At 34.8% G+C, this 26,504-nt stretch overlaps 2 protein-coding genes across 2 annotated transcripts; one reads left to right on the forward strand and one right to left on the reverse strand.

Annotated features, from left to right (window-relative positions):
- Positions 1-5,199: 5,199 nt before the first annotated feature.
- LOC128226101 (uncharacterized) lies at positions 5,200-8,321 on the reverse strand. The gene is made up of 5 exons (XM_052935992.1): positions 8,263-8,321; positions 7,093-7,189; positions 6,775-6,899; positions 5,876-6,034; positions 5,200-5,367 (listed from the first exon to the last, which is right to left on the reverse strand). The coding sequence occupies exons 1-5, from the start codon at positions 8,296-8,298 to the stop codon at positions 5,200-5,202; spliced, it is 585 nt and encodes a 194-aa protein (XP_052791952.1). The 5' UTR covers positions 8,299-8,321.
- Positions 8,322-18,842: 10,521 nt separating this feature from the next.
- On the forward strand, positions 18,843-25,754 carry LOC128228185 (sodium/myo-inositol cotransporter 2-like). Its single transcript, XM_052939348.1, has 15 exons — positions 18,843-19,154; positions 19,798-19,869; positions 20,289-20,393; positions 20,593-20,652; positions 20,838-20,942; positions 21,185-21,290; positions 21,529-21,609; positions 21,736-21,947; positions 22,222-22,357; positions 22,691-22,798; positions 22,996-23,146; positions 23,334-23,502; positions 23,740-23,955; positions 24,542-24,671; positions 25,105-25,754. The coding sequence occupies exons 1-15, from the start codon at positions 19,074-19,076 to the stop codon at positions 25,311-25,313; spliced, it is 1,941 nt and encodes a 646-aa protein (XP_052795308.1). The 5' UTR covers positions 18,843-19,073; the 3' UTR covers positions 25,314-25,754.
- Positions 25,755-26,504: the final 750 nt, after the last annotated feature.

Raw genomic sequence — 26,504 nt, forward strand, 5'->3', positions numbered from 1 at the left:
GGGAGAACATTCAAACCCCGGTTATACCTTTGATTAAGGAAGTGACACGAAGTGACATTAGACTCGAGGAGTATAATCCTAATGATGACTTTGACGAAGTTGATGAACACCATAGATATGAGAATCAACATATTGACGAAGACGTCGTCATCGCTGTTTAAAACCTAGTGAAATAGCTATAGACTTTGACTTTTGACCAGACTGGAAATATTTGTGAAGGAAGAATAACAACTTTGCTATATCTCTATATCTTTGTCACTTTGTCAAGATCATAACATAGAGTATTGTTTGTTTCTATGGAAGATGTAAGATCGCAATATATTTCACCGAGTGAGCACCAAAATCTATATTTCACGACTGGCGTAGACGCTAGTGAAATGTTTACTTTTGGTGTACATGAGGTGGAATATGTCGCGATCATACACGGAAACAAACAAACAAAATTATTATATGCTATAACTGATATAAAATGACAATTTATGGTAGTTTTTTTTTCAAAAAAGCGCGCCAAATTGTATGCGAAAAGAAAGTCATTTCGAAAATGACGTCGATGAAATTGTGTCCCAGCCATGTGCGGGCTGATGTTTGATCTGGACGTGAGGTTGGGCTAAAAGTTCAAAACAGTGAAAAATATCAAATTGATCAGGTAGATCTCTATAAACCACCGGAAAGCATATAATAAAACACCCATATCATCCTATTTATACTCTGATCTTTCTTGTGAACGAATACATCGGATTACTCGAGGTTTTTGGTAGAGCCCCGGCGTCCTCGGGTTTTCGCAATTTGCTTTATTTATAAAACCTCTGCGTGGCTGTCGTTTTATTGTGGACTTGTGAATGGTGAATTCGTATGTTTGAGTGAACTCTATTGAACTGAAGTACATGGATGTCTCATTTGTTTTATTATGTTGTCGTTACATGACAGATTGTATCTTAGAATTAATTTTTATAAATTGTTTTATATCTTGTTCATGAGTTAGTTTAAATAGATTTTTAAAAACTTAAATCTCCTTAAGTTCTGCAAGGATTAGAACACTATAATGCGCTTATTTGATTAAGGGGATTTCAATCAACATCGACATAATTTTATAGATACATGCAATGCCGATCGAAGGTTGTCTGAGAGATTAAGTCCAGAAAGAGCACTGATTTGGACAGGCTAGAAATTTTGTAATATTTAAGAAATATTACATTCAGTTACACCCTTGTTACAAAGGCTTAGAAAACTCGCTTCAAGAACATTGGTACCAGCCCCAATCAAAGGTCTCAATCTGGCAAAACGATTTACAAGCTATGGAACGGATCACAATTTACACAAAGTATACGTTAGAGTTCAGTTTTGCCGATCTCGGCCGAAGGTCGAGCTAGCCCTCTCTATTTTCTGTTGATCGTCAAAATCCGACTCTAACTTACTTGGTGTTTGTTGGTGTTATCTTCAGAATTAAATCTAATAAGAATTCATGAACTTTACATGAATTTTACATAAATTATGCTATTTTATAATGTCGGTCAAAAGCTATTCATAGCTTATGTTAAACTGTTGATGATAGTACCCGACAATAAATAAATATTGACTTGATGAACAGAAAATTTTAAAAATCATCGATTTTCCTTTCCCTGGCCCACACAAAAATGCAAACACCGAGTACAGTTGATTTGCATGCCACTCAGCCAATATGATGTGTATTTGACCCAAACTGGAAGGTATCCAACATTGTGTAACAAGTTCAAAATTTCTAAGTTTTTTGGCAGAAATCGGCATACTGATTCATATTGATAATATAATACGTATACAAACACACACATATTAAGTAGTACAGTAGATCGCAAAAACAACACAATAATAAGACAGTCATAAATCATTTATACTGAAATATTTATATAGTATATTAAAGAAAGAGTTAAAGTTCCAGGGTAGATTTTCTTAAATCCAATTTGATAAATTGTTCAGTGTTTAGTAATTTACGAGTAGATTAAAATAGTAATACAGATTTAAACATATTTATAGTAGGCCAGGAGGTGTTGCCTAAGTATGTTTGTCTCAATCTATTATACAATGTACAACACAACATGATACTCGTCTTCTATCATATTTGAAGAACAGCCTTTTCATGTCTGGCAGTACCAGAATATCTACCAGTTTTAATTCAAAGTTGTGTCTTATATCCATAAAACCAAGATGATTAATAAATAATTTATTCTCATTGCCCAAGAAGAATTATTTACATTAACATTCAAATCATTACATCACATATTAATTGGTGAATTTACATTTTTCATAATTTTTAACCAAAATTTAGCAGAACTTTACTTGCATAAAATGGATAAAGGAAATCTGCCAATCTCACCATATACAGGAGAGAAAGGGGTTTGTTGCTTAACACCTAAACTATATTTCAGAAATCTAATATGTAACTTGTCAACTTCCTTAAAGTTAAATACCCATCATACTTCTGAACCGTTCAATAAAATTAGACCGATCATAGCGTCAAATAAAGACAATTTAATTTTAATACCAAGATGAACTTTGTCAAAGAAAGACAAGGGACTATGGTTGGCCTTTAGAGCTTGATCATTTAGCATTTTTACTGCATGTGACATATTGCCTGTATAATGAAAGTTAATACCAAGACAACTAATATTCACCCATTCATTTTGAATATAGAATTGTACATTTCTAGCTTGCTTCTGTTATTCAAAACCACAAATCTTCCATTTTATTTACATTGATTTTTATTCCCCATTCAACAGAATAATGGTAAAGGGCATTGATCTGTGCTCTTGTAAACTTGCTGGAGCTGAGGTAAATACTATAATATCACCAGCGAATAAAATCATATACATTGATAAAAGTTCTAAATCCTTAATAGTTTATGTATGAAATTTCAAAATTCCAAAGAAATCATTTATATACAATATGAACAAAAGTGGAGAGAGAGGTTCTCCTTGTTTTACACCGACTGTTACATAAAAATGAGAAAACTCCAATTCTCCAGCAGAGCATAGTTTAATAGATGCCTGTATGTCATTATACATACGTTTGATCATGCTAGTCATTTTACAGCTTATAACTGTTTGAATTAACTTAATCCATAACGCATCTCTATTAACCGTATCAAAAGCTCGCTGGTAATCAACAAATACACACCTAAGCTGTGACATGTTGTTTAATACATTTTGGATAATAGCATGTAGAAGAAAAAATCGCATCAGCTTAAGAATGATTATCACGAAAACCAAACAGGCAATCACTAAACTTAATATTTATTTCACACCATCCATTTATTCTATTACCCAATATTAAAGACAAAACATGAACGTTACATTAACTAATGTAATACTCTGTGATAAGCACGGTCAAATTTATTCCCGTTCTTGAATATAGGGACAATAGCTGCCTTAGACCAAGAGGTTTTTTAGGTTTAGGTGTACTATGTAGTGGGTTCGGTCAATAAAACATTTGGATCTATCAGGAAATTCAAGCTTCAAGCACACCTGTCCAATAATTTGATTATCGAGATATATTTAGATAATATATTTTTAATCTTAATGATTAAGAAAGGGCTAGCTAACTTCGCCCGTTCTCTCTGCCCCTCTTATTCATGAAGAGAGTTTATAAAACATGCTCTAAATGACTTAGATTATAACGCGTTTGGAGCAGGCGTTCATTCAGGTGTAAAACGTGTAATATATCGAAGGCTGATACATAATTGTATTGTCTTGAGAAGAAGCTTATATTCTGGGTGCAGTCTTGTTAATTTGACAGATATCAGAAGTTTAAATACAGTTAATTATAACAGATGATCAACTTGCATTTTGTAGTCCATGAAATTATTGCTAATCAAACTTTTGTATATGTAGATGTGGAAAGCAGTTGCTACTTTAAAACAAACGAAAACAAGATCACTTTGAAAACACAGTGGACAGTGAAACAAAACGTGTTTTGAATCACAATTTAGTTTAAAATGGCAAACGTCCGTCTGCTGTATCATTGTTTTGAAGAAATTCTGAATTAAGGGCTACATGAAATGTCTTCATCATGTTGTTGAAATTGTACAATATAAGCAAAACTTAGGAAACTGCCGAAACGTTTGAAACCATAACTAAAACTAGTTTGGTATAAAAAAACGCCCTTATAAACTGTGTACTTATCAGCATAGAAACGACTTTCTGTATCCTCTTGCTGATACATGAACTATGGATTCCGTTATAAAATGACGACGGGATCGGAGAGTGTGCATATGAAATGCCTAGAAAAAAAGGGTCCAATAAATAATAGTTACGGCACCCACACCCGAGTTATTGAGGTTATACACGAGCTCTTAAGAGGGTGTAGCGGGTGACCTTACTTTTTTGAACGATGTTTTCAAGAACAACGTTCAAAAATAGCATGCATTATAAGTAAATAGCGTTGCAATTTATTTATGCGGCAGTTATTGGCATGGTAGTTAATGAAAAGATGAAAAAAGAATAGCACTCAGGAACACGATACAGGCATTGGTAGTTAACGTACGTACTCGATCATAATTAACACTGTAAGCACACCACTGGTGTATGGTATTTAACTTATGTCATTTCTCATACGATAAAAAACCTATTTGGCCAGTGTTTTGATGAGTTTAGGCAAAAATGACGCGTTCAAATGTGTTTTTATTATTTATTTAAATACATTTGTATGAGAATGGCATTGACTTACTTAAATGGCAGACTGCAATAATCTATGAAACATTCACTACTAAGCATGACTTACAGTTAAAGTGCCCGATAAGTTACTAATGACTTACACAACATGGTACTATACACACACCTATCACAAAATACAACGTAATGAATATCAAACATTTTACAAAACGCACATAAAAATCACACAACGATTCCTTTTGAAAACAACCATATAAAGTGAAACAAAACGTAATGAATGCCTAGTGTTTCTGCAGGTAAATGGTCTTAATGCTGTATTTGGCCCTTTGTGAATAACTTTTTGAACTAAATACACTTCTTTTTTTGATTGGCATTTAAGTGCTCGAGAACTTCATATATGGAATATCTGCTATTATTCCGAAGAATAATGTAGAAACATAGATTTAATTTTCTTGATTTGCCATCGCAACAGAATACATCTTACGCAGTTATTAACCTTACCAGTCAACAAAATGTATAACAGGAAAACATATAATGAGCCTAAGGTTCATTTTTATCACCAAAATGTTTGAGTTTTATAGTTCCAAAGATGTGACGCTTTTTCGAAAACATCGTCGCTGCTCTTCGGATCTTTCGGAGGATCGAAAAAGGTGGTGTTTTCTCGCTCCATCCTCTGTGTTAGCGCTGACTTCCCGGTGCGGGACGGAGCGACAATGGGTGCGGACTGGAAAGAAACAGTAACAATAAATCCTCCGTCAAATGGTGCACTGAAGTTGTAAAGGTATGTTTAGACAAAGCGATATCCGCAGTGGAAACTGAAGTTGTGAAGGTGTGTTTAGACAAAGCGATAACGCAGTGGAAACTGAGGTTGTAAAGGTATGTTAAGAGAAAGCGATAAACACATCGGAAACTGAAATGGTAAAGGTGTGTGTAGAGAAAGTGGTAATTGCATCGGAGACGGAAGTTGAGCTAAAATTCGTTTGAAAGATATCCGAGTGTTTCGAGGTTGAAAAAAAAAAAACACACATGTAAAAGAACTGATTGTATTCACGCGTTCATTCTCCCAAAGTTCTAAAACTTGGTTGAAATGTTTAAAATAATACCAACCGATACCCCACCCATTTTTGAAAGCTGTTTAATGGTCAAAGTTTTTTTTCTAAAGTACATAAAATCCCCTTTTTGCAACAGTGATTGTTATGTAATTATAAGTCATATTCCTATTATGTCCTCACCTTTGGCTGTTCTTTATGGTCGAAGGGGTCCTCTTTAACTGAGGGGATGGTGACTGCTTCAGGATGTTCCCGTCGTCGACCGCTTCTTGCAACTTTTTCTTCTTGCCAAAACTCTTCTTTCTTTTTGAGTCTTTCCGCTTTGGTCTGATCCTCCTCATTCTAAAAGTTAATTCAATTAAAAATTCTAGTCAAATTTAGTCAATCCATTAGAGTTTAACCATTTAGATTCCAAACGGAGTAAAATGGAATTGATGAGCCCATCCGTCAGTATCAAACTTCCGTCTCATTTAATGGCACAACCTTAGTAAGTGTACTGGGGCCAATTAAATGTTATCATTTTAATCAACTTGTTTTACATTTTCAATTATCTATGTCTTAAAGAACTAATTAGATTTGGAACTAAGAAAAGAAACACGCAAAAATATACAACATCATAGCAAAACAAGAGAAATGGTCCGATAGGACAAAAATGATAAACAGTCGTTGTCAAGGTTTACCAGTCACCACGTGATAATTTGTGGTCGTGAAAGTTTAATACTGGAGAATAAGATGATAGTCGTTGCCAAAAGTTAAATGGTATAGCAAGGTATCAGATCGGTGGCAGAGTTAAAAAATACAAAATGATCATCGTATTGTGAATGTCAGCGGGAAAATAGGAGAAAAGGGTAAATATTGGCCTTGACTCAATTTAAATCAAAACACAATTATTGCTGATATTGTTGACAATATTTTTAAAATTTAAAAGGATTGTTTTATCATTGTTGTCAAAACGTATGAGTAAAGACGTTAGTTATCCTTGTCAACCTGAAATGGCAATACAGATTTAAAGGTCATTGTCAAGTTCAGGGCGTTAACAATTTTAATACTCGTTGGTAAAAAAGAGAGCAAAAATTCCATACATCTCTTTGTATTTCCATAGGATGTCTGAGCCTGGGTGTTTTTCTGCGGTTGCCACGTGAACTATCTGGGGGTGGATCGCCGAAACGGCGTCTTTCTCCGCTCGCCGGCGTTTTTGGGACAAATCCTGACGACAGAAAATCGTTGTTGTCAAAATAATGTTTGTTAGTATATTGACTCTAATGATAGCGTCAATTTGATCCACAAGTAAATACATGTACATTCTTAAGAAACGTCGCTGAAAGTAACTAATTGATTTAGCCCAATTCATAAAAATTCTTTCTTAACTTTTTATAAGATATATAAAAGCGCATACGTACTTTGATCTGGTCGTTGAATCCCCGCACTTCCTTGTTTGTCCACCACGTACTTACTACCGGATGCAGCGGTTGTGGGGTCTTTGACGATCTTCCCGACCTGCAAGAAACCGTCCATGTCTAATATACGATCTCGATATTTTATGTTAGCGATATTCAAACAAGAGTGTAAGTAAGGTTTAATGATATCCAGCCGGTTATATATACACTGGATTTATCGCGCAGACTAAAGTTGAATTGTTGTTACAATTTTGCGCAACATTGGCCAATACATTTTCTTTTTATGCAAAGGAGATCTGGACAATCGTTTTAATAAGATGACACTAATGTACATTGGCGAATTAATTTTGATTTACATTTTATTTTTACAAGTTGGAAATTTGTGGCACAAACTGTATAGGTATATAGTATTCTTGCATCAACGATATACATTTTTCATGACAGTATAAAAGCAAGGGTTCGAAAGGTGATTATATACACATTACAGCATGTGCCAAAATTTCTGTTAGAATGTGTGAAGAATATAGATCGAATATACCCATTTTAGTGAAACAATTTGTTGTAGCCAAAGATATATAGATGTGAAAAGTGAAACGCACTCGTGAATTATGTTACCAACAAATCTAAAACAGGCAATGAGGTCATAAACAATTTTGATTGATTTCACTGAAATGGGAAAATTCGTCGAATGATTACAATGACTGTTTACGTATATTCCAGGCCCCAATATTACGAAAATACTTAAGTTAATCCTCAATCTCAATATGAACTCTTTTTCCACATTACAGCACGACATTATTCAGAATTACGTAAGTTTAACTCTCTTTAAAAGCGCCTTTTCATGTGCATTATGTTCCTTAACATTATTTCTCAGTATTCTAAATCAAATTATTTCTATTGCACAAGATGCACTTTAAACAAATCAAATGGAACCTAGTACACTTTTTTTCTCTTAAACTATTTTTTTTCTTTTAAATACTGACTAATTAGTTTTATCAACAAAATCTATGAAAAAGACTTAACATATAAATTTTGAATGATGCCATGCGGTTCTGTGTGAAGTGAGTTGAGACTGAGATTAAGAATCAACATAAGAATGATTGTGATACTGGGGTCTGATTGTATTCACCTTTTAGATTTATTGGTAGCAGGCGTTGTAGAACCCTGTCTTACCCTTGCTTTTATGACCTCATTTTCTATTTGTTTCATTTCCTTTTCAAGTTTTGTTTTCTGTTCTAACATAGCCTTTTCAGTGTCTAATTTCTTTATTCTTTCCAAGAACGGTGTCTCCAGTAAATTCGTTCTTCCATTTTTCGATCCAGAACCAGCTCGATTTAATTTGCTGGAGTGAACTCTTTTCTTTTTTAAATGCTTCCTGACTTTGACTTTCTTAATGCCATCTGAACGAACGTCGTCCTCTGTATCCGTTTCTGCCTCTTTCTTCTTATAAGCAATAGTAGGCAGTGTTGCTTCTTCAGGTTGCATTACCGGAGTAAACGCTCTTGACAGTCTAGGGAGCCCTAGCTCATCATCTATCTCATCCATATCACACTCATCGTCCTTCTCATTCTCCTTTTCTGCGTTTCTTTCAATTTCTCTAATTTCATCATCCGTAAAGTAAAGCTCGTTTTTGTCGTCAGGAGAAGTAGGAAGGAACGTTGATGCAAGAATGGCGTCTGCCTCGGTTTCAGACTCAAGTACAGAATCACCAATTATTACCTTTTCTGGTTCTTCTACTGGAACTACAGGGGTTCTTGTCACATCATGAGGTCCTTCCAACGGCCCCAGTCCACTACCACCGCGGGAGCTCATCGTGATAAGAATAGAATTTTCTCTGCGTATCCCAAGATCTCCGTCAATGTTGAGTTTTACGTCCCCATTCATAGTTCTTGGCGTTTTAGAATCTCTTGGAGTCTTCGTACCATTTTTTCTTATAGAATCTCTGTACAAATCCCCATTCGTTAATCTCGTGTTAGCTGGATGGGGCCTAGACAAGGGGAGTTTATCGTTTTCAATAATCTTCTCTTTCCTCTTCTTATAATAGTAAAAGATAAGAGCCCCACAGAAGAAGATCAGAAGAATAAAGAAGGCCCCCAAAGCAGCACCGACAGCAGACGCAGTTGATAAAACAGTTGATGACGACGCATCAGCCGCCGCCATCATCGTTGTTGTCGTCGCCGACGTCGTCGTCGTCGTCGTTGGGTCTTCTGAAGTACGACATAATGCATGTCATGATTAAATATGGTGAAATTATATTTGAATCTCTCAACTGTTGTATGCATGTGTTTACTGGATGATGCTTAATAATGGCTTCAAATCAAAACACATCTTTACCACCGCCTTCAAAGATGATGCAGAATGGATTTAAAATAAGAATAATAAAGTATTTAACACTGGAAAACGCTGTTTACCAATAAGAAGTTATCATTTAAATGTAAACTCAAAGAATGTCGTAGTACTTACCGCAAGTTTCTGGAAAAAAGAAATGGAAAAGGGGTTTAGTAGATGTATTCGAGTCAATAAAGGTCAACAAGAGAAAAATAACAAACATGCAAGATAAATTGAAAACTTTCAATACTTCGGTAGAAGAAATTCTTACCATTTCTGTAGAAGACGATAATGGCACCGGGCGAATCAACGCTTGTGGGCGTTTGTGACGTCGCACACTGCTGAGGGTACTGGGTAGCGTTCACCTGGTTCACTTCTTGTGACGTGTTGATTGGAATCACCTTTATTTTAAAGTTTACGAGTGCACATTGTTTTACATTTGTCTATAAAGATGAATATTTAGATGCTGTTATTTTCTATTTATTGATGTTTAATTACACCTACAAAGACAAAGAGATAATGCATTTCAAAATTCATTAAAGTGTCCGTATTAGTTCAGAAAAGAACATCGAAAGTAATAATATCGGGTGTTTCTTTGTTTTTGCCAGACCTTTGTTTTTAATTGCATGTGAACAGAATTTATTAAATTATTTAAAAAATTTAAAATCACGCTTGTCGCGGCTACAGCCTTTCAGCACTTTCAGCGCTTTTATATCCGAGAGTGATTCAATTAGAATAATACTAGTATTAAAGAACAGAACATAAATGTATTTCAGTTCAAACCTTAATATATGCAATGTAATAGGTCAGTATAACAACTCATTGACAGTAAACAATACATGTTCATATATGAATGGCGATCGGCGAGTAAATACATGAAACGAAAGAAACTTTTGTATTAGGGTATATCGTAATGAATACGTTAATGAAATTCTACATAAAAAAGTTAAATAGACCTTAACTTGTCAACATGAGAAGAAGAAGAAGAAGAAGAAGAAGAAGAAGAAGAAGAAGAAGAAGAAGAAGAAGAAGAAGAAGAAGAAGAAGAAGAAGAAGAAGAAGAAGAAGAAAAACAACAACTTCATGTACATACATAGCATGTGAATCTGTACGTTGTCCCCTCGTCCGTGGTATCGTCCGTGTTATACACGTGCACATACTCGTAGTTGGCGTCACTCGAGGACCACATTGACTTCACAACACCCCCGGCTGCAGGAAATAATTCAAAGCATAAACATTCAATTGTTTTAAGCTGACTGCAATACGTAATTAAATATGCATTATGAAAAAAATAAAACAAAGCTTTTATGTATCTATTTAAAAAAATGGTGTCTTCGACATATATATTTTTGTTTGTATATATTTAAATTATCAATGTTTTATAATGTGATAAGTCGTGTATTTAAGGTTTAATTTTGCTTCTAAAACGGTTTCCTCGTTTAAATTATTATGTGAGTTTGGATTGTGGTCAACAAGTCGGACATGTGGGTTTCCTCCGGGTACTCCGGTTTCCCCCACAGCTAAAGACCACACTCTCGCGCAACATCGTACAAACGAGAGTGATTAATATTTTATAAGTTTTTATATCTTGTTTCACAATAATTGTAAAAATAAATGTTATTTTTACGTTTTTCAAGTGTGTTTTTTCACCGATTATAAAAAGCGACATACCCGAATAAGCCTGCAACGTAGCGCATTCGGTGTAGTTGTACGTCATGGTTGTTTTGTCACTCGCGCTACAGGTGTTCACCGTGCTGTTGACGTCACAATACGTGTTTAGACCTCCGGTTGCTTTAAACGTGTACCACCAAACACCCTGCAGCCCAACAGGAAAGTATATGGCTGCAGTCTCTTCATTTCCTGGATTTTTTTGTAAAAAATACCAAATTTTGCTTATGTAGGGTTATGACCATATTAACTAGTTTGAGCCCCCAGTAGACTCGTGTTCCAGAGACCATGCCCCAATATCACGAAAATACTTAAGTCAAATCTGAAACTCAGTCTCAACACATTTCACCACATAGCATTAAAATTCATTAAAAATCATATATGTTTTTTACAGTTTTATATTCGCATTTTATCATAGAATATGCTGATAAAAGCCTTTGGTCGAATTCCAAGGTAAATATATACTTCCACCAAAAATGTATTTGAGTACAATTCTGTATTCTTTATAAAATACTCAAGTATCTTTTTTGCTCTAGAATTAGTTTTCTTTGAAATATTGACAAAATCTTTTTATCTTCATATTCTATGAGAAATTGCGTTTTCAAAAAGTATAAAACATAACAAGATGTTAAGGAATACTATGCTTTTATATGGTGGAATGAGTTGAAACTGAGTTTGAGATTTGACTTAAGTATTTTCGTGATATTGGGGCCATGTGTTTCACTGGCCGTCCTTTCATTTATCTGTAAAGCTATTTTGATAAGTATGTGGTCTGCGGCAGTGATTACGAACAGTCTCAAGACTAATTTCAGACTCAAGACTCATTATGGCAAAACTTCATTTCATTGTAATTTTGCTTCTATCAGAGCAATGATGGAAAAAAATTGCTGAAATGTATTAATAGTTGAATGTTTTACTATTATTAACATACTTTTTGTAAAAGAAATGGAATAAATATAATTGTTTGTTCCTTTATTAAAATGCTTTTCTGAGTCTGAGTCTAGACTTGGACTTGAGACTGTCCGTAATCATGACCCCTGTTTGTAGTGGTTGTCTTTAGTTCATCGTCGTTTGGGCCCTTGCCTTGTTCCTCTTTTTTAATGTTCGATTACTGGGCTTGCACCTGTAATTTTCATTGAGTTGTTGTGTGTAGTTATTTATTTTCTGGTTATTCGAAATCACTAAATATGACTTTGCGATCAGCGAAAATATTTGGGAATGTAACTCGTTATCTTACAAATACGGGCATCAAATGAGTTACAATAAACCTGGAAATGGCTTTGTAAACGCGATAGAAACTATGCAACGCTTTGGGAGCAGTGCCAGAAAGTACCAAATTGACTATTCTCAACCAACTCACCATTGTTCAGAAGAAAAATATGCTCTGTGCCTGCATCATAGGATGTCCTGTCACAAATGTTGGCAGCGTTGGCTGTCAACGAACCGGAAATGGCCGCCTTTAGCCGCTCTCCGCTAGCGTCCGAGTTCTCATCTGTAACAAGTAACCACGTGAAACTCTTTTTAGTAAAGGGACTGTTTCGAATGGATTTAGGAATTCATCAGTTTAAATGTTTGTAAAGTTTTTACATATAATTCGAAGAATAAGACAGCTGCAATTCTGCGTGACATTTCATGTTTGCTGCTTTCTTGTGTGGCAAATCATACAATACTGAGTAATGTTCAATTTATGGTCGTACCTTAAGGGAAAACATATATTTTTAATGTCTATGTGAGTGCATTTAATAACTTACTGGAGCCCAAATGGTAGATGTACTTGTTGTCATAATCAGTGCTCGTCAAAACGAAACAGACGTACAGGTTCCAATTGAGGCTGAACTGAGTAAATGAGTTTGACCTGAAAAGAAATAAAATCATTCAAAACTAATAACATAAGAATAGCAAGATGCTGTCTAACACAGAGTACATGTCCTAGGCGTGGTGCAATATTTGTTTGTATTTCGGATGTATCGAATGTTCGTTATTTTAAAGTCTTTCGCAAGGTCCTGACTTTCGAATGTAGTCAAGAAATAGTCAAAATGTTTGCTATTACTTTCTATGGAAATTCTCTGCATTTTTGGTTAGGGTTAAAACACATACTCCCTAAAAATGGCATTCTCTGCATTTGTGGTATAGCGTCAAAACACATACTCCTTAAATAATGGCATTCTCTGCATTTGTGGTATAGCGTTAAGACACACACTCCCTAAAATAATGGCATTCTCTGCATTTGTGGTATAGCGTCAAAACACATACTCCCTAAAATAATAGCATTCTCTGCATTTGTTGTACAGCGTTAAGACACACAATCCCTAAAATAATGGCATTCTCTGCATTTGCTGTATAGCGTTAAAACACATACTCCTTAAAATAATGGCATTCTCTGCATTTGTGGTATAGCGTCAAAACACATACACCCTAAAATAATGGCATTTTTGCATTTGCTGTATAGCGTTAAAACACATACTCCTTAAAATAATGGCATTCTCTGCATTTGTGGTATAGCGTTAAGACACACACTCCCTAAAATAATGGCATTCTCTGCATTTGTGGTATAGCGTCAAAACACATACTCCCTAAAATAATAGCATTCTCTGCATTTTTTTGTACAGCGTTAAGACACACAATCCCTAAAATAATGGCATTCTCTGCATTTGCTGTATAGCGTTAAAACACATACTCCTTAAAATAATGGCATTCTCTGCATTTGTGGTATAGCGTCAAAACACATACACCCTAAAATAATGGCATTTTTTGCATTTGCTGTATAGCGTTAAAACACATACTCCTTAAAATAATGGCATTCTCTGCATTTGCTGTATAGCGTTAAGACGCACACTCCCTAAAATAATGGCATTCTCTGCATTTGTGGTATAGCGTCAAAACACATACTCCCTAAAATAATGGCATTCTCTGCATTTGTTGTACAGCGTTAAGACACACAATCCCTAAAATAATGGCATTCTCTGCATTTGCTGTATAGCGTTAAAACACATACTCCTTAAAATAAGGCATTCTCTGCATTTGTGGTATAGCGTCAAAACACATACTCCTTAAAATAATGGCATTTTCTGCATTTGCTGTATAGCGTTAAAACACATACTCCGTTTTTTGTAAACCAGTAAAATTGGTTAAATTTCATATCAGAAACAAGTAGTTATAATAAAAAAGAGCCTTATGGATGATTATTAGAATTCTGGAATAATACATCTTAGAAATAGAGGAATAGAATAGGAATAGATAACAAGTAGTAATATAAAGAATAAGAGCGCTAGCCCTATGGAGGCTAATGATGATTTAGGAAGATTACATAATAAGAAAGAGAGGTAGAGAAAAGAAAACAAAAAAAGACGTACTTGAAGATGTATTTGTCCCCGTCTTGCGTTTCACAGGTGAGGTTAAATGTTCCAAAAGAATCTGTATCGTAGAATGCAATTGTGGTGGTTGTATCGCTGGAGGACAGATCTAGGACGCCCTTTGTGCTAGAGTACCAACTTCCGGTACTCAAGGAACCCGGAAACAGGCAGTCCGCGTCTACAAAGAAGAAAGCGACATGTGTTGTGAAGATGTATGTGAAGAAAGATTTCCGTCAAATGGACGTGGTGTTTCGATTGTTAATGTTTGTTTTGCATTGATGTTAAAAATACCTGTAAAGAAGCAACGACAAATGATGTACGCGATAACATTTGTCAGATGTACAAATATAGTTTAACAAGATAAAATTATAAGTAACTGTGTATACCTAATTTGTGTTACTAGCTTGGTTATTCGAATCGTATTACTTGACTACAATGCAATAAAAGAATAAAAAAGAATACTCACCAACATTGTGTAAGAAATGAGTTAATAAAATGAATAACGCGGATTTCATTCTACTACAAAATTAGATAAACTTCATTTTATTTTTAAACTTAAGCGAAATATCGAAATTTGGTGTCAGCCATATTTTTGATCTGTGGCAACGGAATTGACGCATGCGCGCTAAATCAAAGATTAAACGTCGCACAAATTAATACTGTTAGTTAATCGTTTATATTCATATGGACTTAAGTAAAAAGGATTTTTCGCCTATTATGTACATGTGTCTTATTCCATTTAAATCGCTTAATCTTTTAATCCAGGCCAAATGTTCAAAGGTTATCACAGAACTTCAACATTTCATTTTGCTGAGGCATAAATCTGTTTGAGTTCCACTAGGCGTTTTTAATATGTTTAATATAAGCTTAAGTCGGTGCAATTAGCAAAGAGGTTGTTTCAGTGAATTATTAAAACATATCAGTTTCAATATCCATTCATTCATTATTAATAATGTGAACAATGATAGCCTAATAAGATAAATTGATGGCACCAATATTGCACTTATATCTTATTATACGAGTATTTTCAAATAAAAAGAGAGGACAAACTCCGACTTCCTCAGCGCGTTTCGACTTCATTAGACATCATCGGGTGAAACAAACCAAGTTAAAAGAGATAAAAAAAAAACGTTATCGTAATGATTTAATGTATGCAGTATTTTCTTGCGCTAGATGCTTCTCTAAATATATCAATCTTTATAATAAATATACATGTTCATATTTTACTAGCGTATCCAAGGGGCATGCAGGGAGGTGGTTACCCAAAGCACTCTTGCCAGTATTTCAAAGCATTTAAATTTTGGTTTGGAGGGAGGCACAAATATCAAAAGAGTGTGGCCCTAAGACTATGTTACACCTCCTCCGACGTCAATTCCTGGACCCGTCCCTGTATATAATATCATATGCGCACAACAACACAGTGGCTTGGTGACAAAGGCTCATTAAAGTCATAATAAATCAGTTCAACTAGCTAAAATATTTTACAAATACTTAAAAAAATATATATCATCAATATGATACATCGTCTTAAGCATAAAATGAGATTTGACAAAATTCAGAAGTACTTTTGATTTTTTGTAAAATATAATTCTGGCTAGTTGATTTATTATGACTTGAATGAGCCTTTGTCCTCAAGCCACTATGCATAACAAGACATGCATAGCAACAAACACAGGCCGTGGTTAATATAAAACACACAAGGAAAATATAGCATGTTATATACACTGTATAAATCAAGTTTAGATACTGTATTTACATTTGACTATATAGTCATGTAGTATTATTGAAAACACACAAACAGTAATTTCAATGTTTTAAATTTGTCTTTGTTCTCTTTCCTCATTTCGTGGCCATGGTTCAATGTTGGTGGCTGAACGAGCCCCGTATCCATTGTATCCGATGATTCATTTAACCGAACTGTATAAATGTTGATAAGGCAAAAAAAAATGTCAATTGTTTCCACAAACATCTCAAACAGTAGATGGGTATATATATATATATATATATATTTTTTTTTTTTTGCCGAGAACCGGGATTCTGTACCAAACCGACCTATGTCAGGGTATATCACTATTGCAGAAACTTTAAACTAAAGAATTGTCACATTTTAACATGTTAATTGACGAAAGAGTAAAGCGTAAAGACATTTCTGTAAATATACCTTTGAACAAATACCTTCAGGTTTAATAGTGAACACACCTACGAACAACGCATTATATCTTTATCACGTGACCTCCCACAATAACTTTAGTTGCTTAACTATCAAAGGGAGACTACTTACTATTTTCTAACATATCCACTTTGCCCACAGCTCACAGTCTTGTCGACCTTTTAGAACAATACATTTAATTATACGTCTTTTTTGTTTTTATTTGCATATTTTCCCTTTTTTAATTCAACAATGTGTTAATAGTTAATAGAAATATAGTATATGAATATGTACAAAAACACTTGAAAATAAACTGATTTCCTAAATAATTTGTTACAACAAAAAGCTGGAAGGCATTTGTATAATTTTTCTCTTTTTTCAACTTTTAGTTTTAAGCTATGGCAAACTTCTCAAATTGTTTACTTTACTTCCCGTTTGTTTTTAGATAATTGAGTTAAAAGATAGACATACATATAGTAATGATAGTGTAGTAAACAGCTGGTATCATACCACGTGGTTAATGACGTACGTGACATTTAGATATCGAAGTCATGATGTTAAAGTATGTAGCTGGTATCATACCACGTGGTTTATGACGTGACATTAAGATATCGAATTCATGATTTTATAGTATACAGCTGGTGTAATACAACGTCGTTTATGACGTGACATCTAGATATCGAAGTCATGATGTTATAGTATACAGCTAGTATCATATCACGTGGTTTATGACGTGACATTTAGATATCGAAGTCATGATGTTATAGTATACAGCTAGTATCATTTCACGTGGTTTATGACCTGACATCTAGATATCGAAGTCATGATGTTTTAGTATACAGCTAGTATCATATCACGTGGTTTATGACGTGACATGTAGATATCGAAGTTACGAAGTTATAGTATACAGCTGGTAATATATCACGTGGTTTATGACGTGACATGTAGATATCGAAGTTACGAAGTTATAGTATACAGCTGGTAATATATCACGTGGTTTATGACGTGGCATTTAGATATCGAAGTCATGATGCTATAGTATACAACTGGTGTCATACCACGTGGTTTATGACATGACATCTAGATATCGAAGTCATGATGTTATAGTATACAACTTGTGTCAAACCACGTGGTTTGTGACGTGACATTTAGATATCGCTTTAAGTAAAAAGGTGCCTGGTTCGAAAGGAAAAACACCGTTTCCTTTCGAATCAGTCTTATCGAAAAATAGTGAAGTCAACGAGGAAAAGAGTATACTTAGCTCTTTTCTTAATTGAAGAAAATACTTGAATAGTAACGACCTGGTTCCGTCATGCATAGCTTGAGCCTCATAAGCCCGACTGTTGCGGACAATACAAACCTTATTACTTTGTCACGCTTTGCGTTACAGACAATGGTGCAACGCTATGGGTATGAGAGGTGCTGCGACTCATCACAATGTGTGTGTGTGTGTGTGTGTGGGTGTGTGTGTGTGTGTGTGGGGGGGGGGTAACGAAACGCATCGCGAAGCATCAAAACGATTGTGGATGCTGGGACCAGAACGCATAGAGGAGGTTGAACAAGCACACTCTGGATAGTGTGAGACAACCAAATATAGTCTGGAACGACCATCGTGGAACGACCATGGCGGAACGACCATCGCGGAACGACCATGGCTGAACGACCATCGCGGAACGACCATCGCGGAGGAGGACACTACACAGTGGTTTTACACAATTGAACTCAATCCTCTTACTTTCAGTACTTTCAGTACATTTTATGAAAAATAAAGAAAAACAAGCGAAGGAATAACACCCTGTGATTATTTTCACTTTAGTACGAATACCATGCGTAATGTTTGTACCATTTCAAACCATTTATTGTTAAGAATTAAATGTAAACTTGAAAAATCGGCGTTTTCAATACTTTTTTTTCTAAAATTGTCCAAATGTATATTTCTGGTTGTGTAAAGTAGTTGATATGAAAAAAATTTTTTTTTACCAAAGCCAGTGAAATCATCGAAATTTGCTATATTATATAATAAACCAAACCATATAGATATTTGAGTCATTACTAAATCGTACAACATTTTGACTCATCTTCCATGTATTACCCGTCCATATATTACCTATTTATCGCCCAATATGTACGGACAGACATACCGTCCTGTTGTTATCTGATTACTATCAAGTACTAGCCCTCATTTAATACTTTGTACAAACGCAAGAGCGATATCAGCAAATATTTAACATTCAGTCACTTTCATGTTTGTGTTTGTTAAGAGGATGTTTCTTAAACAATAAGAAAATGATTCACATTAAATAAACCTTAGGGTGAGGAAAACAAATAATTCATACGCAAGAAAATTTCAAGCACATGAAATGTATCGTTTTTCAGCATCATACTGGTTCAAAGTTGCCCTCACATCAAGTTTAAATGAACAGTAATTAATAGTATATAATATTTGAAAGGATATTTGAATCGAAATAATTATATAAAAGCATAAAATGACGTCGTATTTGGAAGATTGGCGGGACTTTTTGATTATTGGACTTTATTTTGCTTTCGTTCTCGCCGTTGGTTTGTCTGTAAGTATATAACTATTTTATTTAAAAAAATAAATATCTAAAGTAACTTTTCATGATTATTAAAACGAGAATTGTTTTTTTTTCTGTTAACATACCTTCTAGAAACTTTATAACCTTGTTATGGTCAGTACCAAGTAGAACTTCAAACGAAAGGGATTGGGTACTGTTAAAAAAATCACATTGTTATTACCATTCGATATATATTCAATGTTATAAACAGGTAATTCAAACTCCTTCAACAACTTATGAAGTGAATAAAGTTAGTTGTATGAACTATAGGGGACCTTTTAAAATAAGTGCATTGTTAATTTACTTGGCCAACGCAGGTATTGTTTAATTGCACATCATACTAGTGATGTTGTTGAAATCAAACTCCAACAACTATATTAAGTTAATACAGTTTAATAGCTGTACAAGCTATAGGGGGACTTTTTGAATACGTGCATTGTTACTTTAAAGAGGCAATCAAGGTAATTTATAATTGCACATCAAACTAGTGATGCTGTTAAATTATTGGGAAATTTGAATACATTATAACTTTATATAACCATGACTTTATGTCTAGACAAAGATCTACTCAGTTAACACACGTTATGTCTATAACAATCCGTCAAAAAACACAAAACAATACATTGTGTTGCAGTCTGCATGCAGAAAGAACCGAGAGTCGGTAAAGGGCTATTTCCTTGCAGGCAGGAACCTCCATTGGTTACCGGTACGTAAAGTTATTTACTTTTATAAAGACTTTAATAGTCATCTCAGTTGTTTATGTAGTTTAATCTACTTAATGCGTGCTTTATCATGTCATTAAACCTATTTATTCAGACACTGTACTGATCATTATGGTAAAGGATGCAAGATTCAAAAACATATTAAACAACTGTTGCAAAACATAATGCCCCTATCAGTGTATTATCTGGGGTTGTGAGTAGGTCATGGGATTAAGACAAAACTGCAAGTTGTGTTGTTTTATTCGCATCCCCGCAGCAAGGAATTTCGTCAAAATCCTATGGTTCGGAGATGTTTCAGGCAAAAAATTTTTTTGCAATATCCGACAATGTGTATTTCCCGATTGGCGGTCTCATGTAAAGAAACCAGAACGTTCTCCTACGGCCGATTTGATATATTTTGCAGATTGGGTTTTCGTTGTTTGCTAGTAACATCGGCAGCGAACATTTCATTGGATTGGCTGGTAGTGGTGCCAAATCTGGGATTGCCGTCGTTGCTTTTGAGTGGGGGGTAAGTTTTATTTGGTGTAGTCGGAATGATATGAATTCGTTTCGTCGCGAATTTAATGATTTTGTCTATGATTGCATAATATGTATGGCTTTCGATGGGCAAAGTAAAGAATGAAACAAAGTTTGATTCAGGTTATACAAATGGTAAGATCGATTTGGAAGTGAATATATGTAGACTGCTAATGTGGCTGTTGTTGTAGGCTGTATTGCTGCTGTTGCTGTTAGGATGGCTCTTCCTACCCGTGTATCTCACCTCAGGGGTAAGAAAGACAACTTTGTTGTGATCTTTTGGATGAGATATATCATAACGGAATAACCCTGGTCTTTATCCTTCGGTAAACTTATCCTGGTATAATACAAGTCTTATTTTATCATTTAATACATATTGTAACTCATTTCTGTGTGGACGTGTTCGTCTGATAAGATTGAATGCATTGTGTTTTAGATTTACACGATGCCGGAATATCTGGAGAAGCGTTTTGGGGGCAGAAGACTTCGGACATATTTGAGTGTCATATCCACACTACTTTACATTATGACAAAAATATCAGTAAGGCTTTAACTGTGATATATGTACGGATTATGTGCGAGTATCATACCTAATTCACTGTGACCTTGGACAATATTTCGTTTATATTTAAGAAGTAAAAATTATTCCTCGACGTTTTAACAAGCACAGTTATTGATAAACCTTATAAATAATGTATCAATCCGTATCAGACAATACACAGACCCATTGGTTGATTATCAGCGTTGAATGTATTGCATGCCCTTTTATTATTGTTGCTGTAGGTTGATGTGTTCGCGGGTTCAGTGTTTATACAACAGGCATTAGGATGGAACACGTACATTTCAATATCAGCGATTCTAGTTGTCACCGGTCTTTATACAGTCATAGGTAGGTCAGCATCCATTTTCAACTTTAAAACAATAATATTTAGCAAACTATTTACTTTTATTGAAGTCAATGATATCAGGATATGTAACTATATATTAAAAAAAGAATAGTAAAAAACATGAAATACATCAATTCAATAACCATATGAGCATATCCTACCCTTGATTTGATGTTCAATAACTGGAATTATATAAATAATAATATTTTGTTAATGTTGTTTGTGTTGTTTTTTTACCAGGCGGATTATCGGCCGTGGTGTTCACTGATACTCTGCAGACTGTTATCATGCTGACAGGATCATCCATTCTTGCTGCAATGGGTAAAGCATATAGCGATATCATTTAAACATTATTGTGTTTCTTTTCTCTCTTTATATTTAATGTACATTATTACATATTTGCATAAACGAATACGTTCTTTCAATAAAAAATCTATTAAACTACAGCATACGTAAAAGTCGGAGGTCTTTGGGCCCTTGAATACAAATACCCAAAAGCTTATCCAACTTCATTCGAGCCAAAGGAAGGAAGTATGTGCGGTCTTCCCCGGGAGGATGCGTTCCACATTTTTCGCGACCCCGTTAATTCTGACCTTCCCTGGCCCGGGGTAGTAATAAGGTCCACTCTGGCTTCGCTTTGGTACTGGTGTACTGATCAGGTTTGGTGTTTTTACCATATCATACCTTTCTTACAGCCTTAAAAATTGTAATTTGAATGTACATGTACTTATTTTGACATTGGCAGAGACCATGTATTGTCGGAGTTTTCAAAGTAGAAGTATGTTTTTTGTTTGCATACAGTATCAACTCGTTATTTCGTAAACCTTTAATAAACCTTAAATATGATATTCATTTTACTCAATTAGACTCTAATGGAATAGTGTTAGTAGTTTGGACACTGCAACCACTTACCCGTGTTTATTGACATTTTAGGTAATCGTTCAAAGAACGCTAGCGGCCAAAAATATTGGACATGCTCGTGGTGCTACAATTGTGGCCGGATATCTCAAAATCCTCCCATTGTTCCTAATTATTTTTCCTGGAATGATCAGCCGAGTTCTCTTCCCTGGTAAAAATACTTAAACAAATTATTACATTGAAGTTATTGGAACTAAGATTAACTATTGACGCAACAAGTATAGTTTGTACAGGTTTCATGAACTCAATAACAAAATGATAAAGAAGACAGAAACAATACAAAAGGAAAGTTTGATGATCAGGTTAAGCCTGGCCATTCGACTTGTTATTTATCATTAGGCTTGTCAACAGCTTTATAGTGTAGAAATGTTTGACAATAATTGTACAAAATAGGTAAATGTGCCATCTTTGTTCTCTGAAAAAAGAAGCATCGATAAAACTCGTATCGATACAAAACTACATGGTTCATTTGTTCCTATTTTAGATGAGGTGGCATGTGTTGATCCAAAGGTCTGTATGAGTGTGTGTGATAACGAGAATGGATGTTCCAATATTGCCTATCCAAAACTGGTCCTGGAACTGGCTCCAATAGGTACCTTGTTTATGTTTGTTTGCTTCTTCTACTGGAGAAGAATTTGTTATGTTGTTTTTGTAGATAGTAGATCTATAACTAATGCAATCGGAAAAGACGAATACAATCTTATATCATGAAGTAATTTTAATCGAAATATTCCCTTTTTCTAACATGCTCACAAAGTGGTTATAAAATATGCATTAAATTATTGACAGGACTAAAAGGTCTTATGATGGCTGTGATGTTATCCGCGCTTATGAGCTCACTTACATCCGTGTTTAACAGTGCAGCGACGCTTTTCACCATGGACATTTGGAAGAAAATAAGAAAAGATGCATCAGAGAAGGAACTGCTAATATCAGGACGGTTGGTACTTGACTTAAAACGTAGTCGATAAACTACAGTATTTATCTGTAATGATTTTAGTAAAAATGAGTTATTATGCACACCATTGATATCCAAAACAACCCCAACTCGTAGCTACTTCAGACACAGTTAAAGACAAACATAAGTTAAATAAATGAAAAATATAATCTTATTATTTATTTTTCAGTGTTTTCATTCTTTTTCTGGTCGGTCTAAGTATTGCATGGGTTCCGCTAATAAAGTCCGCCCAGGGCGCACAATTGTTCATCTACATTCAAGCTGTCACTGGTTACATTGCGCCACCTCTATGTGTAATATTCCTACTGGGTGTTCTGGTTCCGAGAATAAACGAAGAGGTTAGGTATAAATTAGTAACGATGCAGTTTCACTACGTGTATGTTTCTAATTATAACTTGCCTTTTGTTTAATGAAATGTGTTTAAACTGCAGTTCTAAATCAATGTTGAATGAAAGTGTTGTTTTTTTTAAAGAAAACTAGATATAAAAGCAACTTTTCTTTGAAAGAATCAGTGTCTTTTTTATTATTATTTATTGTAAACTTATACTTGAATAGTTTTGTCTACGTACATATAGGGTGCATTTTGGGGTATGCTGATTGGCCAATTGATTGGAATAACCCGTCTGGTATTGGATTTTGTTTATCCGGCACCGAAATGTGGGGAACCTGATCATAGGCCCGTCGTTGTTTCTGCGGTGAACTTTACCTACTTCTCTGGAATACTGTTGGTTGTTTCTACGGTGATAGCCGTTGGGTTAAGTTTCTGTACGGCTAAACCCAACTACGAAAAGGTAAACTCTGGATAAAAGCTTAATCTACCCGTTCCGTCTAGGATATTGTAAGATTTAAACATAATATATGAGAATCGAAAAAAAATCCGTATAACACAGTGGGTTTTCTTATTCCGTATTATTAACGTGAAAGAAATAGGACGGTTTTCTTCGAATTAAAATGCTTTTGTAAAAAAAAAAACTATCGTTAATTTAGTTTTATACTCTCTTCAAAGGTATGAAATAAAAGAAATAGTTAGTCGGTTGATATGTGAGAGTCTTTAACTTCTCGTTCCTTGCATGAAGATGCATCGCACTCGACCTATGGTCTCGTTGATATTGTCTTGACGCAATCAGCTCGATCTTATGCAGTCCCACAATTCAACCGACTGCCATTATACATGTATTCCCTCTTTAAAGCTGGTTGGCATATATATATATATCCCTGTAGTTTTCAATGAATTATTGAAATACGTAAATTATTTATTTCCTTGCGGCTTGAATGCATGTATCTATTATGCCGAACATGTATAATTTTGCATTGATTCGATCGAATGTTGTTATTTTTAAATCTCTGTTATTTGTGAGAAATATATACTGATTGCAGTTGAAAGGACTGACTGTGTGGAGCGTTCATAAACTTGGAGTAAAACGCAACAAACTAGCACACAGAAGACTAACAATAGTCAGCGCCACGCCGAGCAGCGTTTCCATGGAAATGAATACTTTTAGAAATGGTATAAACACTGTACCTAGATGGTTTATTTCGAAGTGTTTTTTATTCATTTTTTTTTCAAAAATTTATATTATTTCGACCATAATATTCTACATATTGTTTAATTAAATTGACAAATTACGTTTGCACGCACCTCAATAATTTGTCAATTGCACATTAATTAAATGTCTTTCACAGAACAGACTATCAAGCTTATTTGTCTTCTTGACTGTGACCAAACGATGGGATGTCATAGACGCATCACCAAAGATAGATTTGTCAATGTGTACAGCTATATACATACCGACATTGTGTCAAAATCCTATAGTAAGACCATTGCCAGGATGTTAACATATTTATCATTTGCGAGTTATTTTAAAGTGTTGAAAAGAACGGTACACTGTATGACGTAAAATTCTTTGTCACCATTAAGTCAAAAACGTTTGATGTTTCAGGTGGATCACGGCTCACTGACGTGTCTAAAACAATTCACCGCACCAGCAAGATAGACGTGGAACAACTTGGTGAAGATTTGCTAGAGACTGAAATGTCTGAAAGATACAAGGAGACCATGACTATATCTGGTGCGGTCAGTCTCTTCTTGAACTGCAATGCTGTGATACTGATTTGCGTTTTTATTCTGGCGTATGCGTTATTTGCTTAAACAGTTTCGGAATACGCCTCTTTCCTATACATTTTGGTGTGATGCATTGACATTTTTGTTGCCGGCTGCTATTGATTCTATGAGACGGGAGAGAAAACGAGTTGTTGTATCACCTCATTCGTGAGCGTAAAATGTTATTCTTAAAAAGCACAGACTAAGACATGCTCACATGGTCAAATGCCAGTTTAGGTAACAATATATTTATAAAGACCAAGTAGTTTGTGATCCTTCACGTGTTCTTTGTATATTATATTGTATTCACTAAGTGGGTAGTTTTATACTGTTCCAATTAATATGCGTGTTGATTTAGCAAGATGCTATGACGTACTATTTACTTTTAACTACAAAGTATTCATACACTTCGTACCTTGCATCTAATGCTACTCAGGAAAACACTCGTTGTTACGTAGTTATACATTAGAAATAAACATGGCAAATATATCCTCATTTTGTTGCATTGCATTGCAAAAAGGAATACCGTTCAGAAGGACAAGCGCCCTATATATGTCATCTATGTCTGCTTGTCCGTCCGCCCGTTCATCTATCCATTACTTATGTATCTATGTAACTGTGTATCTATCTATCTGTCTATCAATGAATACCAGAAAAAATGTCGCGTTTGATAAAATACATAATTTTATGTATAATATGGATTGCATTAGCATGCATTTAATGTACCAATTTACAAACGTTTCCGATACCAATTATTTTATTTATGATAGGGATACAAACCTGGTAAAACCAGGTCAAATGTAAAATAATACAAGTTGTGTGAAAAACGAGAGACACTTAGTTGTGTCAAATTAAAATTCTATTTTTTTTCAAACCATTGTAAATAGCTATTACTACTTAAATAATCCCGTTGTTCAAGTGATTTGGATGTAAGCACCTTGTGAGAGGGTTATTTTTAGAATAGTATTCCGGTACTGGCCTAGTTAATCTCTATCTTACTTTTCGAAATCAATGAACGAAATCGAGCGGAATGCAATCATAACAACTTGGCCATCTCCTTCAAACATGTAAGAATATTCCATGGCCGAGATTGCAGGATAAGTTCATTCCAACCCTCGCGTAGGTAGTTTTACGGAAACGAGGTTTACCGAATTTCCGCAAAACACCCTGCGCGAGTGTTGGGACGAACCTATCTTACACGAGCGGCTATGGTAGATGCTTTTCTCCCATCTCAGTTGA

This window comes from Mya arenaria, chromosome 3 (assembly GCF_026914265.1).
Source record: "Mya arenaria isolate MELC-2E11 chromosome 3, ASM2691426v1".
Taxonomy (NCBI): domain Eukaryota; kingdom Metazoa; phylum Mollusca; class Bivalvia; order Myida; family Myidae; genus Mya; species Mya arenaria.

Excerpts from the sequence above, each read along its gene's own strand:
- LOC128226101 (XM_052935992.1), bottom strand. The coding sequence starts at position 8,298 with ATGAAACAAATAGAAAATGAGGTCATAAAAGCAAGG. Across the intron at positions 7,190-8,262 it reads ATGAGGTCATAAAAGCAAGG|GTCGGGAAGATCGTCAAAGA; the intron begins GTAAGACAGGGT and ends GGTTTCTTGCAG. Across the intron at positions 6,035-6,774 it reads CTATGGAAATACAAAGAGAT|AATGAGGAGGATCAGACCAA; the intron begins GTATGGAATTTT and ends ATTAACTTTTAG.
- LOC128228185 (XM_052939348.1), top strand. The coding sequence starts at position 19,074 with ATGACGTCGTATTTGGAAGATTGGCGGGACTTTTTGATTATTGGACTT. Across the intron at positions 19,870-20,288 it reads GGAACCTCCATTGGTTACCG|ATTGGGTTTTCGTTGTTTGC; the intron begins GTACGTAAAGTT and ends TATATTTTGCAG. Across the intron at positions 24,672-25,104 it reads AATGAATACTTTTAGAAATG|GTGGATCACGGCTCACTGAC; the intron begins GTATAAACACTG and ends TTGATGTTTCAG.